Consider the following 19474-nt stretch of genomic DNA (forward strand, 5'->3'; position numbering starts at 1 on the left):
GGTAGATTCAGAATGTATACCGTCACCCTTTCCTCTTAGAAAAGGAAGACATCTAACTGGAGCTGGCACACAGTTTCAGAGGTTAGCCCATCGCCATCATGTCAGGGAGCATGGCAGCGTGCAGGCAGACATGGAGCTGAGAGTCCTACATCTCAGTCTGTAGATGTAGGCAGGCAGGGCTTGAGCATAGGAGGCCTCAAAGCTCACTCCCACAGAGACGCACTTCCTCCAGCAAGGCCGCACCTACTAATAACGCCAACTCACTATAGGCCGAGCACTCAAATGTAATAATCAGACCACCACAGCCTGCAGTCAATAAGCTGTACCATATATGTAACAGGCTATGCAACCTGGATTTGCACAAACACATCCTACAGTGGGAACGAGACAATACAATGGCCTGACAACGCGTCAGAAGGAGGTCGTCAGAAGGAGGTCATCAAGTAGTTTGTGAGTGCTTTTTAAAGACCCAGCCAGGACGACTTCCAGATGAAGAAGTCGGGACTGATTCCAAAACTTCGACCTCAAGTTTGGAGTTGCGGGTTAGAACTGAGATCTGATGGAGATGGTTAGAATTTCAGGTGGGACTTGATTAAGTTTGGGGTACTAACTCAAGTAATGAAAGGAAGCTGAGACCTGGGTTTTCCTTTCACATAGTACATATTTATTTAATGTTCAGCTGCAGACAGACAGGCTCTGCTCACGACAGAACGTTTAGATGATAAGAAGACTCTGCCCAGAAGAGCTCTGTGAGGTGCATCGCGCTGTTGAACTGTTCAGTGACCCACTGCAGTGATACTATGCTTACAGAGCAGAAGAAAAAGCAAGCAAAACATAGCTTTGACCTTCTTTTCAAAGACCCCCCCTCATCCCCGTGAGATGGCTCTGTGGGTAAGGGTGCTGGACACGGAGTCTGGCAACCTGGGTTTGCTCTCGGGAACTCACCTGATGGAAGGAGAGAACTGAGTCATGCAGCTGTCCTCTGACCGGCCCCCCAGCACGCGCGCGCTTACACACACAATGTTTTTTTAATGTTTTAAAAATTGAAACTAATGAGTCTGTCATTTGACCAACAGTTCTGACTGGAGTCTTGAGTTGAATGCCCATTAATAATATCTTCATGCATGATAGTTTAGGAAAATGTAACCCAGTCAGAACACACCGTCTATGTTGCAACAAAGGCCTAAAATGCACATTAGTAAGCGGGGGCGGAAGCTACTCTGGGCGTAATGACGCTTTTCCTGCAGTTACTCTATTCGTATTCATCAGAGTTACCTCAGTCTCAGTTAATGTCCAGACTTGAAACACACATGAATCATTCCAAAGGCCGTATTATTTCTTACTCAGACACTAATTACTGCCCTCCTTTTCCTGCCACTCCTCCAAGAATAATATTGCAGGACCAACTTTCTGGGCCACAAAGAAAGCCTCTAGAAAGAGGGTCTTTCAGAGGACCGTGAAAACTTACCTAAGGCGAGGTAAGGAAGCTGGATCGTAACGGAGCTGCAACCCACAGGAAGTGACTGGGACGGGCTAGTTATCTTTGCACAGCTGTGGCCAAAATGCCTCAGAGAACAACTCTGAGATTCCCAGGAACCCCAGGTCAGCAGTGATGCAGTTGAAATATTTTGTGATTGTGAGTTTCTAGGGCTGCCACACAACAAAGCACTTTGGAACGAGTGAATGGTTCGTGGCAGAAATAGACTGCCACAGTTCTGGATGCCACCTGTCCAAACCAAAGAGTTGGCAGGACCACGCTTTTTCCGAACTCTGAGGATAGCCTAAGTTGCCTCTTCCAGCTTCTGGCAGTTTGGGGCAATTCTTGCCATTCTTTGGCTCTCCTCCTTCCCCATCCTTTCTCCTTCCTTCTCCCTTGTCTTCTTCCCTATGTGTCCCTCCTCCTGCCCAATCCTCCCTCTTCCCCTTTACTCCCACCCTCCTCATTCTCTTGAGTGAGGTACTGGGAGTTAAGCCCATGATCTCATACCAGATATGCATATACTGTGCCATGACCTACATCCCCAGCTCTCCTCTCCAGCTTTTAATTATTTTATTTCAAGACTAGGTCTCCCTGAATTATTCACATTGGCCTGTGGCTTGTGATCCTCCCGTTACGGGCTCTAGCACAGCTGGGTTCACAGGCCTGTGCCACTGTGAGTGCTCACCTTGGCATTTCTTGACTTACAGATGAGTAACGTTAAGCTCCTCCACCTGTGGCTTCCTGTGTCCTTCTCCCCTCAGTGTCAATCTCCAAATTTCTTCTTCTAAGAAGGACATCACTTATTGGAAAGGACCCACTCTAACCCAGTAGAGTGAACTCTTAATTTGATTGTTTCTATAAAGAGCCTGTTTCCAAGTAAAGTCTAGGTTTCCGGGCATACCTGAATTTGGGGGATGTTATCCAACACAGTAAATTACTAAAACACAAGACTGTTACAACGCATTTTGGAGGAACTTATAGAATTAAATAGTAACTGATTAATTTTGTGTGTGTGTCGGAGAATAACTTTCAGGAGACCTCATCTCTGCTTGAGGCAGAGTCTCTCGTTTCTGCGGCTGTACAGCTTCTCAGGTTGGCTCCCCTGCAAGCTTCCAGGCAATTCTTCCGTCTCTGCCCCCAACCCCCATCTCTAGGTAAGAGAGCTGGGGTTACAGATGTGTGCCACCACATCTGGCTTATTAGTTGGGTTCTGGAGCTCAAACTCAGGTTAGTAGGCCTCTTCAGTTAGTGCGTTTATCCATTGAGCCTCGCCAGCCCAGAACTCACAGAATCAAACCAAAAATCTCTTAACAGCCAGAGTCTATGAATCCGACGTCCCTCACCTGTGTGGTGTCCACATAGTCCGTGCATTTATTATCGGGTGGAAATGATGAGAGTGAGAGATGGAAATCAATCAGATCAGGCAGCAACATCAAGGCAGGAATTAGGAGAATGTCCTTGTTGGGGGCCAGGAATGCCAGAAGAGAGTTCTCGTTTCTATTTTTTAGTTTTTAAATGTCACCTCCACCCAACAGCTATTTGTGAGTGACAGAGCCAAGAAGAGCCACCTAGTGCCTGGTTGGGCCGACTGGACTAGCTCATCTCCCTCCCCAAGCCTCACTCCAGCTTCTGCCAGAAGCCCTTTATAAGCTCCCAGAGCATCAGCTAGATGGTACCCTCTCTCCTGGGACCCACCCTGCTGTATGGGAGCTCTGTTCCCTCTGCCTTTTGGAGGATGTAGAGTTTCCGGGACTCTGAGACTTCCCCTCTCAGCTAAGCCCACTAACCTCTGAGAAAGGCCCCACCATCTTCAAAGACACTCTAGTATTCCCATCTCCTGGTGTCTTACCCTTCCCATTTTGCCAATGACCTAAGAGCAGGAGAGCAGGTCAGCCAGGGTAAGATCCTGGGTGCGCTCTGACCCAGCCTCTGACTTCAAAGACCACATAAACCCGGGATGGACCAAGTACCCTTTCCAGTTTCTCTGGAATTAACTGGAAGAGCAGCCTCTTCCTACCAATACTCTTTGTCTATAAATGTCTGTGTGTGTGTGTTATAAACAAGTTCAGATTCCCAAAGAGACCACCACCCCAATTAAAGTGTCTTGACAAGGCAGGACTTTCCTTTTGTTCAGAAGGGTGTGCTGTTCATAAGAGTGGAAAAGCAAGCACATGGAGGTAGCAGATTCACTTGGTTTTTTAACCCTAATGCTGGTGACCACGTCTTTCCCCCACTAGCTGGGGACTGACCTCAGTCTCTCATGACTGGCTGGTTTTAGAAGAATCAGCGTAAAGAAGATGAAGGGTTACGGAAAGGGACAGTCACTTAAAGTCCCTCAAGCGAGAAGAATGCAGCAGCAGGCTTTTGGCTACACAAAAGTGGGGGTTCCAACATTTGTGTAAAGGTCTTATAGGTTGGGGGAGATAAAAGATATTTGAATTCTTCGAATTCTTTGCTGAAAATACAAGTTTCACAGTGTTTGACTGAGACTATATATATGGAGAGAGAGACTATACACAGGCACAATTCAGATCTTCGCACATTCAGCATGCTTGTGGCTCTCCACCATCAGCCCTCTGTGTGGGAGGAGGAAACCCACTGCCCTGGGCATTTGGACTGACAATACTATAAGTTTCCCTTTTCCAGTAACTTTGGGGTTTGGTTTTCCTGCCCCAGGTCCAAGGAGTCCAGTTCTTGGAGTTCTAGGAAGTTCAGAACCAGGACGACTTCTACAGCACCCAAGCTGGCTGTGTCCACACTCAGGACCAGCTCGGCCTGTACGTCATGTACGATGACGCCCTGCGGGATCTGAAGGAGCTGGAGTCGGAGCTGCTGCTCATCGCCAGCCATTACATTGAGAAAGAAAAAAGTAAGGAGGCAGATTAGACAAAAAAAAAAAAAAAATTAACGGGCCAGGGCTGGGGATGAAGCTCAGGGGTAGCGTGCTCGGTTGGTGTGCACAAGGCTCTTGTAAATCTCTGGTACCGAAAAAACAAACAAAACACACAGACCGGGGACCAAACAATAGTATTTAAAACGTAAGCATACCAGAGTCCTTACCCAAGTGAACCAAGTCTGGCAAGCTGTCCTCTGACGCCCCCACATGCATATTCGGACGCACGCACGCACGCAGGTGCCTCAGGTGATGGAGCTATGTTGGTTTTTTTTTTTTTTTTTTTTTTTTAAGGGATCAGTTGTAATTCTTGCTGTTGTTCGATTGCTTGCTCCCGGGGGGGAAAGTCCTACATCACCCCCTGGGTGGAAGGGATGTGGTACAGGCTCCTGTGCCCGGGAGAGCACAGGAATGAGGGATGTTTTTCCTGAGCCCCCTGGCCTTGAGGAAGCCTGGTTTAGAAGCGGCCATCACGGGCCCCGCCAGGGGATCTGGCTACGAGAATGCCAGGCATCCCCAAAGGGAGGACTCGAGACTTGGGCTAATCTAGCAGCCCATAATTACCAGTTTTTGCTTCCTCTGGCCCCATCACCGATCGTCCGGTTTTAAAAGTAGGTGGGGGGAGGCGGTTTCCCCTGGGATGGTACAGTAGCGTTTCCTGTTGCGTTTGGAAAGGGCTAAGAGCGCAGCCCAGGAAACGGGGTTAAGAAGGTGTTTGTGTTGTGTTGTATCGCGTATGAAATGCTTCTCGGAGGACGTTTGACAGCTGGCTCTTCAGATCCCGGGCAGCGTTGATTTGATACGCCGCTGCACGGATTAGAATATGCGGGCGTCGCCACAGCTGTACCTGCAGTCACGCCCCCAGCATTCTAGAACGTTTCGTTTCGGCTCTCAGCGTTCTCTTTTCAGTGGTTCTACTCCACCCGGCTTTTCTCCGTATTTATTGACAACCCCAACCCCGCGTAGCTATTTCTGTCCGCTGAGAACGTAATTCGGTTGGAACGCATTTAACCACAAGGCCATTTTCGCAGGCGCTCGCTGGCCGTGCTGTGGTCAACCACTGTGAAATAGTTTCCCGTTTCACTGGACCCTGCTCAAAGCCCGTCTCTTGCTAAACACCCGTCACGGAGCCGATAATTCTTCAGCTCACGTGTCAGAACCTGGCTGTTTCTTGCCTTCTACTATCTTCTCCTGAAGTGAGCCACTTACAAATTGGAAGCGATAATCATTTTGGCAGTGAAGCTAACACCGATCCGATAGAAAATATTTCTGCCAAATGGTCATTAGCTTCACCGTGTTACGGGGGCAATTAATGTAACTAAGGAATGTCTTAGAAGGCTCTCTGGAAATTTCTGACATTGTTAACGTTAGTGACAATAGCAGGGCTGGCAAGATGGCTCAGGCAGTAAAAGTGCTTGCCTTGTAATCGTGGGGGCCTAAGGTGAATCCCCACCACCTAAAAAGCTGGCCATGTTTGCCAACTCTGTAATGCCTGTTCCGGAGGCGGGGGTAGGAGGATTCCAAGGGCTTCATGAACAATCAGCTTATCCTACATAGTGAACCTTCAAAACAAATCCCTCAAAGAACACCACCTTAGGGTCCTCTCTCTCTCTCTCTCTCTCTCTCTCTCACACACACACACTTCACACAGAAAGAAAAATATTACATTAATTCAAGTTGTTAAATCACCAGACACCAGTTTTTGAAAAAGGAAAAATGTACACTCTGCCTTTAAAGCTGTAAATTCGGGAACATTTTTAACATAGATTTCATGCCAACTGGTTTTATTTCTAAACAGTCTTTGAAGGCCTGGAGGTGTGGTTCGGTTGGCAACCCTGGGCTTGATGCCCAGCACCACATAAACCGGGCATGGTGGGCATGCATGTGATGCCAGGGCTCTCAGTTTGTGCAGTAGAGACAGGAGGATCAGAAGTTCAGGGTCATCCTCAGCACTATATAGTGAGTTCGGGGCCAGCCTGCGCTACATGAGACTCGGTCTCACAATGATAAAAATTTAACCAAGCGTGGTGTGGTGAGGCTGTCAGGGTCCTCTCAGGCAGTTGTGAAATGGGAAACCATTCACAGTGGGTGAAGACAGCACTTATAATCCCAGCTCTCAGGAGGCAGAGGCAGGCAGATCTCTGTGAGTTTCAGGCCAGCCAAGGCTACACAGTCAGGCCCTGTATCAAAGTAAACCCCCAAACACCTGTTGATTTGGGAGTTAACAAGTGTGGGCTTTTGGCCTGGTCTTTTCAGGTAGCTCTTCAGCTCACTTTGGGGATCCGGTCTATGCCTGAGACAGAGCTTCTGGTCTCTGTGTTCTTCAGAGAAGGAGTGTTTTGAGAAGGTTTGTCTCTAACCATTCCCACTGGCTTCTTCCCAGGTCACAAGGAGGATAGCAAGTCAGAGAGCAGCCAGTGCTGGGGCTGGGCCCATGGCAGTGTGGACAGGTTCGAGGTGCTGTATGACCTGTGGACCTGCGAAGCAAACCTTCTAGAAAGCAAACGCCAGGTATGACTGCTAGAAGGCAAACTGTCTCTCAAAGAACCGTTTGCTGGCGCTTGAGGTATCCACCTGTAATCACAGTCCCCAGGAGGCCGAGGCAGAGGGATTGCTGCAAGTCTGAAGCCAGCGTAGACTACACAGGGGTTCCAGGCCAGCTGGCTGCATAACGAGACTATCTCAAACAAACAGAAAAACTAAACAGCGAAGTCTATTTGCACTGAGACAGGTTCGGTTTTTTTTGTTTGTTTGTTTGTTTGTTGTTGCTAAACCCAACGAGACATTTAAGGCTGCTCTCAAGAAAGCAAATAAATAAAGCTTTAAATTATTAATTTTCATTTCTAGCCTACAGAATTTGAACACCGTATGTGTGTGTGTGTGTGTGTGTGTGTATGTTTGTGTTTGTTTGTGAGTCAGTGAAGACTGACCCCAAGGCCTTGTTCATTCTAGTCAAGTGCTTTTCAAATGAGCTGTATCCCAATCTCTCTTTCTCTTTTTTTTTAATTTTAGAGGTTTTTTTTTTTTCTTTTAGATTTGTTTTATTTTGTATGTATGTTTGCCCGCATGTATGTATACATACCACATGTGTGCCCGGTACTCTGGGGGTCCAGAAGCGGGCATCAGATCTCCTGGAAGTGGAGTTAGGCTTGTGAGCCACCATAGGGGACCTGGGACTCGAACTCTGGTCTTCTGAAAGAGCAACAAGTGCTCTGAACTTCTGAGCTGTCTCTCCACACCCCTCTTCTTACTTTTTCTTATGAGACATATCTCACTAAGGGCTCAGGCTGCCCTTAAACTAGCTCTGTAGTCCAGGCTGTCTTTGAACGCCTAATCCTCCTATATCAGCATTCTAAGTAGCTGAAATTTCAGGCCTGTGCCTGCAGGCCCAGTTAAATTTAATTTCCTTGCTGTAGTTCTTCCTCACAAAAAAATAAGATGTGAACGATACCACGTTATCTTGTAGGCATGTTTTGTTAGAGGGCTCTGTGATCCAGGCTTTTCTTAGTCTGTGTATCCTATTAGTAAGAATGGGTGGTGACCGCTCAGATTCACAGAGACAAGCTTAAACAGAGGCAGACCCACTGACCAGTCACAGCCACTGGACTATGCCAGTGAGTAAAAGCAGGGAGTGCTGAGCACAGTAGTCAGGAGGCTGAATACCCAGCAAAGGAATTGCAGGCTGCTAATCCACCAGCCACATCATGTCCTAGTAAGACATGGAACTTGCAGGTGAGCTGGCCTTCACTTAACCCTTCCAGTCATCACCAGTTGTTAGGAGCGTTTTTTAAAGGGCTTAACTCTTATTTTTAGTTATGTGTGAGAAGGGGTGTGTACCGGAGCGCAGATGTATGTGGAGGCCTGTGAAATGTGTTTGCGTGAAAGGCAGTTGAGAGCCGCTGGGAACTGAACTCAAGCCCATCACAGGAGCAGCAAGCACTTTCTGATTATAATTTAATTTTATTTCATGCGTATTGGTGTGAGGGTGTCAGATCCCCTGGAGCTGGAGTTACAGACAGTTGTGAGCTGCTACGTGGGTGCCAGAGATTGAACCTGGTCCTCTGGAAGAGCAGCGGGGGCTCTTAACCATTGGGCCATCTCTCCAGCCCCACAGCAAGCACTTTTAACCACCGAGTCATCCCTCATCTCTCTAATTCCATGCTAAGAGGTTTTTGGGTTTTTTTTTTTAATCAAAATTTAAAAATTACCTTGCTAGGTGCTATTTCAGAGATTTATAGATACATGCAAAAGAGTATTCGTATCTTTAAGAAACTTAGAGTCTCACAAAGGTATTTAGAGTCTTGTCTGTCCAATGTTTTCACAAACACCCTTCAACCTGAAAGTCCCAGGACACCTATGACAGCAGTCGATATATGCCTTACTGTTTAAAAGGCCTCTGGTGGAAGCTCAGGGATGGACAATTACACATAAGATTTATGTTTTACCATCTTAAAAATATACATTTCTAAATCATAGAAAAAGAGAAATTTATGGTCTCTAAAAGTTTAATCAATTTCTAAGCAAAACATCCTTGTAACTGAGCGCATTCAAGAGCAGGGGCCGTCAGTAGAAAGAGATATTTGTCTTGTGTGGGGATTGTCAAAGTTGAGAAAATTGTCACTAAGTCTTCCCAAGGAACAGATACGGCTAAAAGATGAATAAGGTGTCTGGCGGAGAAAGACTCTAAAGTATAGAAAATGCCATTTACAATGTCAGAGAGTGTCAAACGGGGAACAGCCAGGGAGACTCCTTCCTTGGCAGACTGCTAACAGGGGCGGGGGGGGGATTTACATGTAAACCTATTTGGGTACAGACTGTGAACCATCTATTTATTTATTTAATCACTTTATAGCCTGATTGAAGTTCCCTCCCTCCTCTCCTCCCAGCCCCACCTTTACATCCCCTCCCTCTCTCCCTTCCTCTCCCTTCTCAGAGAAGAAGAGGCCCCTCCCAAGGGTACCTACCCACCCTGACACCTAAAGTCACAGCAGGGCTAAGCACATATCCTCTCCCACTGAGACCAGACAAGGCAGTCCAGCTAGGGGAAAGGGATCCAGTGGCAGGCAACAGAGTCAGAGACAGCCACTGCTCCTCTTGTTAAGGGACCTGTATGTTGACCAAGCTGCACATTTGTTACATATGTGGAGGAGGTCTAGGTCCAGCCTGTGTATGCTCTCTGGGTGGTGGTTCAGTCTCCGTGAGCCCCCATGGGCCCAGGTTAATTTACTCTGTAGGCCTTCTTACGGTATCCTTGACCCCTCCAGCTCCTTCAATTCCCTCCCCCCCACACACATACACATACATACACTCTTCCACAAAACTCCCCGAGCTTGGCCTGTTGTTTGGCTGTGGGTCTCTGCATCTGTTTCCATCAGCTGCTGTATAAAGACAGTTATGCTAGTGTCAGGGGTTGGCTCTGTCCCATGGGGTGGGTCTCAAGTTGGGCTGCTCATTAGTTTTCCCATTCCCTCAATCTCTGCTCCATCTTTATCCCTATACTTCTTGTAGGAAAGACTAATTTGGGGTCACTGGTTTTATGGGTGAGTTGGTGCCCCCACACCCGCACTGGGAGTTCCCCCTGCTACAGGAGGTGACAACTTCAGGCTCCATATCCCCTGAAGAGTCTCAGCTAGGGTCACCCCATAGACTCCCAGGCACCTCCCCTGGCCCAGAGATGTTCCTCCATCATTTTTTCGTTTTCTCTCCCGGGCCTTCCCACTCCACTCCCCACCCCCAGTGAACTAGTTAATTTTAAGGTTCATTGGATAACTCAGGTTTCTTGAAATGTTCCCATTTGTAATCCATTTTGTCTAAGAAAATTTTACACAGCTCCAGACATATACCTATATATAAAAGATGTACAGATCAAGCATCACTGATAGTAAATCATAAAGAAATTTAGTTTAAAAAATTCTTTGGTGTACTGCGGTTCTACTGCTTACTAAGAACAAAAGTAAATTTCCAAACCAATGAAATGGCTCTCCCTGTTTCTTTACTCCAACCCACTTCAAAGATACACTAATTTGATACTTAATATGCTGAAGAATGGAAGTGCAAAAACAGTAAAAATAACCTTGGTTTTTTCACAATTAAATCATTATGCTCTTATCAGAACAGAACACTTACACGTATGGCCAAACACTGAAATTTATAACATACAGTGTTCTCAAACCTCAGTTGGGTGTTTCAGGCAGTGTGTATTGGCACTGTATGGTGGGATGACGTTAAAAGTATGAAGTGTGTATGTTACGTGCTTAGAAACTCAGCCTGCACGGAAGGCACATGACTAATGCAAGGTGGGCAAGCACTGCGCCTATGCATTTGATTGTGAGTTAGGTTTTCATTGTTGTGTATTCATAAACCCTTTAATATTGCCGTGCGCGCGTGCGTGCGTGCGTGTGTGTGTGTGCGTGTGTTCCCTATATTCAGTTACATGACCGTTGGAATGAGTTGAGACGCTTTGGAGAAGTGAAGAAGAGCCGTAGGTGAGAAATGTTTTCAGTAGCTGTCTTAACGTCTACATGGAGGATGGATTGAATAAGAAACCCTTAGAGAAGAGATCACCTCTACCGTAGCCATGAGTGGAAAAAGATGGAGTGTCTGAATGGGCCCCTGGTGATACCTACTTTTATGGAGCAGGCTGTGGAGCAGGAGTAGCCTAAACTGAAGCCAAACAGGGAAGAAATAGTTTGTAAGGGCCAACAGGAAAGAGCTGGAGGGTGCCCACTGACTAAGAGTGCAGTACAATGTTGAGGAAGATGTGTCCAAGGCCCCAGAGTAGGCTCAGAGCTCAGGTGGCCCTTGCAGCTCTGTAGGGCTCTGTCAGGAGTGCCTGGGTGTGGAAGCCAGCCGACCACAGCTGCCATGTGGTCTGAAAACCGGCAAGTGAAGGTGGTGTCGTTCTAACAGTTTTATGTGCCCCCCGGTCAGTTACTCACAGAGATGCAGATCACTGATCGTTTGGAAACAACTGTCTGAGCTGAAAAGGTGCCAGGCTCAGACTTTGGGAGACAGTTCTTTTCACAAATAGCGACCACCAGTGAGAAACTCAGACTGTAGGCTTATATTTTTCAAAAGCCTAATTATTTTAGGTTCTTAAATGCCTTTATCTCCCTTCCAACCCTCTGACCTGAGGTAGGAGATTAGCAGGAAAAAGGTCTGTAGACCTCTTTTACCTAATTCTTCTGTGTGTGTGTGTGTGTGTGTGTGTGTGTGTGTGTGTGTGTGTGTAGACACACCAGTCTTCTCTTTCCCTTTCATGGAAGCCTCAGGCAGGATTCAATGGCAGCAGAAGAGTCAAAGGAAGGAAGGACAGAGACCAAGCCCTCAGCCACACTGTAGTTCATTACATGCTAAGCTGTCAAAGCTGCCCTCTGGCTCCTTCCAGGGGACATGAAGCTATTTTAATTTAAAACAATTGTTGAAAATATCTTTCCCTTGAATCCTACCTGGAGAATAAGAAGTTCCCTATAGAAACTGAGCTTTCTGGGCCAAAATTGTAAAATATGGTCTTCCAAGTCAGAAATTCTAGCCAAAGAACCCATCTTACGTGGCTGAGCCAAATTTCCATCTGAGGTACAATTGGTCCCCGACCCCCACACTGACTGCGCTGCCAAGTCTTCTCAGCTGTTTTCAATTGTTAAATGTATGGGTATCGCCATTTAAGAGGCCCTGCGATGTATTAGGTTCTTTCAAGTCCTTAAAATAACCACTGTGTGTATGAAGACGATAAAATCAGAGCTGATGTCAGCTTATGTGGCTTGGGGGACTAGAGAAGCCAGAGAGTTGGTGGGACAGCTTTTAGATCATGCTGTCCCATCTCCTGCTTTCCCTCAAGTCACCAGACACCTTCTGCAACAATTCGAATCCACCTAGGCAGCATTAACGTGATTTTCATGCATTATCCCTGCGACAAGGGGGAGAGGGTCTATGGCAGGCTGCATCTGCTTCCGCCGATTTCCTGTCTGACACTTTGGTGTGTCTTCAAAAAGTTATCATAAATCTTAGATCTTACAAATAAGACAATCTCACAAATCAGGTGAGCCCAGTGAGGTTTTGTATTATCAGTTTTGTCTGTTTTCCTATTTTCTCCAGCATTTCCCTGCTACTCTCCCTGTGAAGAGCATATTTCTTTGCTGAGAGTTGGTCCTTGACACACAAAGGTGACATTTGTCAAGTTGGGAAGGTTTCTCAGGCAAATGCCAGCCTGGAGTTTAAATGGAACTGGGCCAGTTAGCAAACAGCTAACAAATAGAACCCGTGAGGCAGAAGGATCATGCCCCACCCTTGCTAGGAAGGAATCCATAATAAAATGTTGCAGTTGACACCGGAAACTTTCTCTCAGCTGAACCGAAAGACTGAAAAGATGTTATTACCTTAAATTACATTTTCCTTCTCAACAGATAAAAATATTACAATATTTGGGTCATACTTACGAGTATTTGTTACTCAGCTGAAATTAAAAGTTGCTTGGATGCCTTGTATTTCTACTTACTTTGGGGGGTGCAGCCTTAGTTGGGGCTCAGTAGGCGTGCCCCAGCTCACATTAGACAATTCAGAGGATAACTTAGGGGAGTGTGCTCTTGCCTTCTGTGATGTGACTTCCAGAGAGTGAACTCAGGTACTCGGGCTTGGTACCTTTCTTGCTGGACTCTTTTAGACTGTCTGGACATTCTGTGTTCTTATTTGCTGACCCTAGCAACCTTTTCATTGACAGTAAGCATTCAGTTTAGCAAGGTCCTCTGCAACTTGGCTTCACCACATTGGGATGGCCAGAAGGGACTCTCCTGCAAGCCAATATCCCTTGTGAAAGAAACCAACAATTGGGCTCTTTGTCCAAAAACAGGTCAAGAAGTTTAAATACAATAAACCAGCTCCCAGGATTGCCCTGACCCAGCCAGGAAGTACATGTTTCTTCCTTAATCTCTCTGGGACAGCTGAGACACTCTGAGCCCCTGGAGTCATTCCTTCATTTCTTCTTCCTTTCTGTTAACAGTTGGCTATTACTCTAGAGCAGATCTTGGGCGATCACTTAGACCATCCTCATTTTCTCTGGGATGAACTTAGAGCCATACGAAATTCACCACCTTTCTTCACGCCATGCTTTGAAGTGTGAGTTTCTGATCCCTCAGCATTCCTTCCAAGGCAGCCTGAGCTTCTGGCTCCTCTTGGTTGGATTTGGCACCTTTCCAAAAGGGCACCCACAAAAGCGTGAGCGCCACGTTAATCACTTTTCTGTGTGCTGTGATGAAATGCCTAAAAGAAGCCACTTCGGAGAGGAAGGATTTATTCTGGCTCACACAGTTGAGCTTCTGTAATGGATCTTGATTTGGAAGGCATGGAGGCAAGCAGCTCCATGGCAACAGGAGGGAGAGTGTAGCTGGGGATCCTTACTTCCTCACAACAGGACAGGACAGGAAGTCACCCTGGGCTGCAAACTTCAAGGCCCACACCACCAGATCCACTTCTTCCACTCTTCAAATGTTCCACAACGTCTTGAAACGGTACCACCAGCTGGAGACCACATGTTCAAACCTAAGAGTCTGTGAGGTACTAACAAATTCCCAGAGTCACTTCCACAAGCCTTGACATTGCGCAGGCAGATAGGAACACCTCTGTATAGATGACATCCGACTCCTAGTGTCTGTTCAGTCCCTCTTGGTAAAAAAGGAAAATTCTTCCTCCTCTGCACCTGCCAATTCAGTGCCATGGGCCTTGGAAATAAATGACAAAAGACAGAGGGGTTGACTGTGTGTACATGTGGAGGTCTCAGAGAACAGAGGACTCAAGCCCACAAGTGAAAAGGTAATCTTCCCATCCACAAATAGGCCCACGAACTGGTCAGATACTTCTCAAAAGAGGAAACACAGTAGCAACTAAATATTTTATTACTTTTTTATGACACTGCTACCGACTTTGCCTGTGTGTGCCATGGCGCCCATGTGGAGGTCAGAGGTCAGCTTGTAAGAGTCAGTTCTCTGCTTCCACCGTGTCAACAGATCCCGGGGATTGAACCCAAGTCTTAAGGCTTAGCTACAGGTGTTCGTAACCACCCAGCCATCTCCCTGGCCCAAATGACATTTGAAATAGTGTTCAGCATTCTTGCTGATCAGGGAAATGTGAACTGAAACTTGTCTGAGAGACCACCTCACCCCCGTCAGAATGGCTGACTCAAGAAAACAAGCAGCAATGAGCTTGCTGAGGAGATGGGAGCTTGGAGTCCTTCTATTCTGTCGGTCGGAATGTAACTGCCAGAGCAGCTATGGAGATCAGTGTGAAGGTTTCTCACAGAATAGAACTACCAGATGGCCCAGCTATGTCAGTCCCGGGCGTATACCCAGAGGACTGTAAATTCTACCAGAGACACTTGGGCGCTCACGATTATTGCTGCTCTATTCACAATAGCCAGAACGTGGAATCAGCTTAGACGTCTGTCAGTAGATGAATATGTAATAGAAAAATGTGGTACACATAAACAGTGGAATTTTATTCAGCTATAAAGGAAAATAAAATCATGATGCTTGCAGAAAAAAAATAGATACAAATAAGACTTATGTTAGACAAACTCTCCCAGACATGGGAAGATGCGTGTATGTTTTCTCTCAGCTGCAAATCCTAGACTTTAATGTTTGTATGTGAGTGTGGGGTTGGGTGCTTGGGACATGAAACTAGAAAAGAGACAGTGAGGTAGAAAAAGAGGGAGGGTGCCGAGGCACTGCAGGGAAGGGGGCCAGCCAGGGGGATGGGGAAGGGGAATGGAGGAGGGGAATGAAGAAAAACAATGTATGAAAATGACAGCCTCAAGCCCATGATTTCTGTATGTGTGTATGTGTGTGTACACATTCGTGTATGAGGATACATGTGTGTAAGGTGCTCTTGCACATGTATGTGCATGCATATGGAAGCTAGGTGTCACTTTTCAGATGCCATCTATGTTCTTTTTGAGACAGGGTCTCTCTTCAGCCTAGAACTCCCCAAGTAGGGCTAGGCTAGCTGGCCAGTGGTCCGCAGGGATCTGCCTGCCTCTGCCTCTTCAGTGCTAACATTACAAAGAAACGCCACTATGCCTGCCTTTTGTTTGTTTTTGTTTTGTTTTGTTTTTGTTTTTTTTGAAACAGGGTTTCTCCGTGTAGCCTTGGCCATCCTGGATTCGATTTGTAGACCAGACAGGCCTACCACTCACAGAGATCTGTCTGCCTCTGCCTCCCAGAGTGCTGGGATCACAGGCGTGGGCTACGGCACCCGGCTACCCGGCATTTTTTAAAATGTGGGTTCTGGGGGATCAGACTCGGGTTCTTGTAGGCACTGTTTTTTAAACTCTACTTTGTTTGGGGTTTCTTAAGTCTCTGTCTCCCTTCCAAGCCCTCAACCCTAGATAGGAGAGAAAGAAGGTTAGACGGGAAAGGGGATGAAGACCTCTTTAGACTTAGTTCCAGGTGGTTAGGGTTGTCAGGTTCTCTGGAAATCTGGATATCTAGCGGTCCAGCAACAGCAAACAGGACTATCAACCACATGGCGTTCCTTCCGTTTGTAAAGATGAGGGGAAGAAAGAACAAAAGCAGATTTAAGTCCAGTTTCTTCCGGCTCCAGCTCTTGCCCTCTTTACCCTGCCGGTTTGCTAACTCACCAGCTTTTAACCGTGTTTGCCAGTACCAGACCACTAGCTACCCAGAGGTTCCAGTATCTGTCTTCCATTAAGGCCCCGGGACTCGTCAAGGCCCTCGGTGAAGTTTCCATCTTGTCTGCTGGCACAGAGATGCCCCCACCGTCTTCTGACCGTAAGCCTTATTTTCAGCTTCTAGATAATTACCTGGAAGCCTACCAGCACACGCTGGACCCCGGGGGGAGGTTCGCCTTGGCGCAAGCAATGACTGACATCATGTACCGACGCCCCAAGTTTGATCTCGCCCACTCGTATTTCACCAAGGCCTACCGAGACGACTGCACCAGCCTGAAGCTTCACCTGCAGCTAGCCAGGGCCATCGGCAGCTACCACGTGAGTAGCGAGAGCTTGGATGGCTCCTCCTGGGAGGAGGGTGAGAGCTGCAAGCCAGAAATACAAGTAACGTTCTTTCATGGCAGGTCCAGAATCTGGGATTTCTGGGCAGAGTGTTTATTTGTAAGCTCATTTGCGCTTCTGAATTCCAAGCATAACTGAGGTCTTAAAGGGAGGCGTGTAACCCCAGCTACAGTTAACCTTACACACATGGAGGAATCGGGGACCTTTTATGAGATCAGAGTTATCATCAACGAAGGTCTAGAGGTGCACCTTTCTAAAACACTGTCATATAAAATTTTGATTTTTTTCCCCCCATACAGAGAAGATTTTTGTTTGGGTGGTTTTGTTTGTTTGCTTCCTTTTTGTTTTTGAGACAAGGTCTCACAAAGGAGCCTAGGCTCGCCCTGAACCCCTGGAAATCCTGCCTCAAGTGCTGGAGTTACAGATATGCACCACACTGACTTTTGCTTATTTCATTTCATTTTATTTTATTGAGACAGGCTCCTGCACTGTAGCCCTGGCTGCCTTGTACTCACTGTGTAGCTCTGGCTGGTCTGAAACCCCTCAATATAGACCAGGCTGGCCTTGAATTCGAAGGAATGCACCTGTGTCTGCCTCCTGGGTGCTGGGATTGAAGGCACGTGCCACGGGCCCAGGTTTCTTTGGCTTTTTCAGATTGGTTGGCTTTCCTTTTCTTGGCTGACCTTTGATGGAGAAACCAGAATGTTCCATCGTAGATAAGTCTTCAAAGCCACTCCTGGGTGAAAACTAGTGAGATGATAGAGACACCGGGGTTTATCCAAGGCTCGTAGCTCAGGTCTGGGGAATATTTGTTCTTTTTAGCTAGAGCAGCAGCGGGAATATGTCCAAAGGCTCTGTCGAGAGGACCACCCCGAGGCTGGAAAGACGTTCGGACTTCCCCTGGACATAATTTGCAAGCACTTTGTTGCCTTCGGCAATAGCTGGTGAGTTGATGTTGCATTAGCATTTTCCGTTTCCTCTTGGAGAGTGGTTAAGGTTGCAGTATTGGATCAAAGTACGAAGCTCTTAAGCACCATTCAAGGTTTCGTGGATGTGAGAGGCCTTGAGCAGAGACCTTGAGCCCGGCTCCTGTATCTGAATCCTGCGAGCACTTTAAAGTTTCTCTGAAAGGAATTTCTTTCTTCTCACAGTCTCACTCTTCTGAGCATTGTTCCAGGTGAGCATCTGAGCATTCCCTCTTCAAAGAGCAGTGTTCAGTTTCCTGCAGCCACTCAGGGCGGGGACGTATTTTGTCACTCCCTCCCAAATGACTACTTCCTTACCCCGTTCCTTTGAGTTGGAGGAAATTGTGAGGAGACCCCTCACAATTGAGCCAGATAGCCTGAGATGAAAAATCTCCGAGTTGCCTCCACACGGGGAGAGTAATTGTCTCGAGTCTCTTAACACCCAGCACATACTTTTGAACACGGGCGTGGCCCCCACCTATAGGTGCACATTAAAGACAGTCTTTATGGAAGAAGTTGACACGACAGGTACATCTTGGGGACAGTCAAGCTGCACTGTGAGAGACAGTAGCTGAAATTCTACCTTCTTAAGAAAGCGCTCAGGTCCCCATAGACCTCGAAACACTGAGGTCATCATGATAACGAGCTAGGCACCAGCACATCTTGCTGTGGAAAGAATCTGCTGCTCCGGAAATGGCTTTTGGCAAATCAGGCTAAGACTAGAATGGATACTCAAAGCTGTCAGACTGGTCCGCAAACCCAGTGCCATTTGTTTGGCCGAAGCTTGTATACAGGCTTTGAGCTGTGTGCTTCAAGATCTAGGACCAAGCAGAAACCCTTTTATATAGACTCTAATGGAAATATTTGTGCCCTTCAGTCTTAAGGTAGGGAGACCCCTGTCTTGTTCTGTAGCCTTTATTTAAAAAAGAAATTAATCCGCAGTTAAGTGTTTTATTGATATTGGCCTTCATCTATCCTAAAATATGAAGGAGTCCCAACAGTGTACAGAGGACTTTTAAAAGATTGTCTTTGTTCATTAACATTTGGGTGAAGGAAAGAAAAAAAAAAGATGCAAAAATAGTGGAAATTATTATTTTTATGTAATCATTTTTATTGTTAAGCTATTCTGTTTTCAGGTGGTTAGTTAAGTGTCGACAGTTTTGTTACAGTAATTTGTTTACTTGTCCAGTAAGCAAATTGGAAATACATCAGTTTCTTCCCACTCTTCAGGGCTTGTGTTAAAGCAAAGAGCATGTTGCATTGCTGGTCAATTCCCTCTGTGCTCCCCGGTCTTTAGAAGGGCCTGGATGTCTAGTAATTGGTCTTTAAAAATATAAAGTCAGACATCTTTCCAAAAAAAAAAAAAAAAAAAAAAGCTACCTTTATGCTTTGTTGTGAAAAATAAAACCATCCTGTCTTCTCGTCTTCAAGCCCAGCTACAGAAAACGCCCATCTGTTGGAGGTCCACCCGTCCCTTGGCCTGGTTGGGCTCATCCCGGAAGCTCTGGAGCACGTGTTGCGCGAGGCTCGCCACGCCCACAAGCCTGCGTCCCCCAGCAGGCTCGCCCAGCTGGAGAAACGCGTCCTGCAGCTTGCCCTGGACCTGTGGCTCACCCCAGCCAAGGCCGAGGCCTGGTACAGCGCGCAGCTCCACAGAGATGTAGGTGTTCTGTACCAGGACAGTTGGGTCCCTGGCAAAGGCACCGCTTCCTTCCAGATGGTTCTGTTTAGCTGTGTTTGGCTGTTTGGCACTGTTCCACTTCTATTTGGTCAGAGCAAGAGCACGCTCACAAGCCTTGCCAGTATTTCTATGTAATTTTTTTTTATTTTTGGTGGGAGGTGAAGGTTATAGCTAGTGTATAAGAATGCAACTATAATTTAAGTCAAATGGAGGATTACATACGTATGTGAAAAATATTTTCTCAGTTCTCACACTGGCGCTTTAATGCTACACAGTGTGTTTGTGGTCTGGGGAGACGCTGGACAACCGTAACGGCCAATGCTTGAGGCTGTGCCTGATGACATATATATATTGTGAGTGTACACACCTGTGTGGATTTATGCCCACCGCGTGCACACAGCCGCTTACAGATGACCTATAGGCGGTGTGAGCTGCC

The 19474-nt window shown here is 46.8% G+C and overlaps 1 protein-coding gene across 1 annotated transcript in view; it reads left to right on the forward strand.

Annotated features, from left to right (window-relative positions):
- LOC129683262 (uncharacterized) overlaps positions 1 to 19474 on the forward strand; it is a 144415-nt gene that overhangs the window by 37259 nt on the left and 87682 nt on the right. Inside the window, 5 exon segments of the mRNA XM_055615877.1 lie at positions 4157 to 4349; positions 6757 to 6884; positions 16168 to 16368; positions 17215 to 17336; positions 18789 to 19017. Coding sequence (XP_055471852.1) covers positions 4157 to 4349; positions 6757 to 6884; positions 16168 to 16368; positions 17215 to 17336; positions 18789 to 19017 — 873 coding nt within the window.

Source organism: Psammomys obesus, unplaced genomic scaffold, assembly GCF_907164565.1.
Source record: "Psammomys obesus unplaced genomic scaffold, mPsaObe1.curated_primary_1811, whole genome shotgun sequence".
Classification (NCBI taxonomy): domain Eukaryota; kingdom Metazoa; phylum Chordata; class Mammalia; order Rodentia; family Muridae; genus Psammomys; species Psammomys obesus.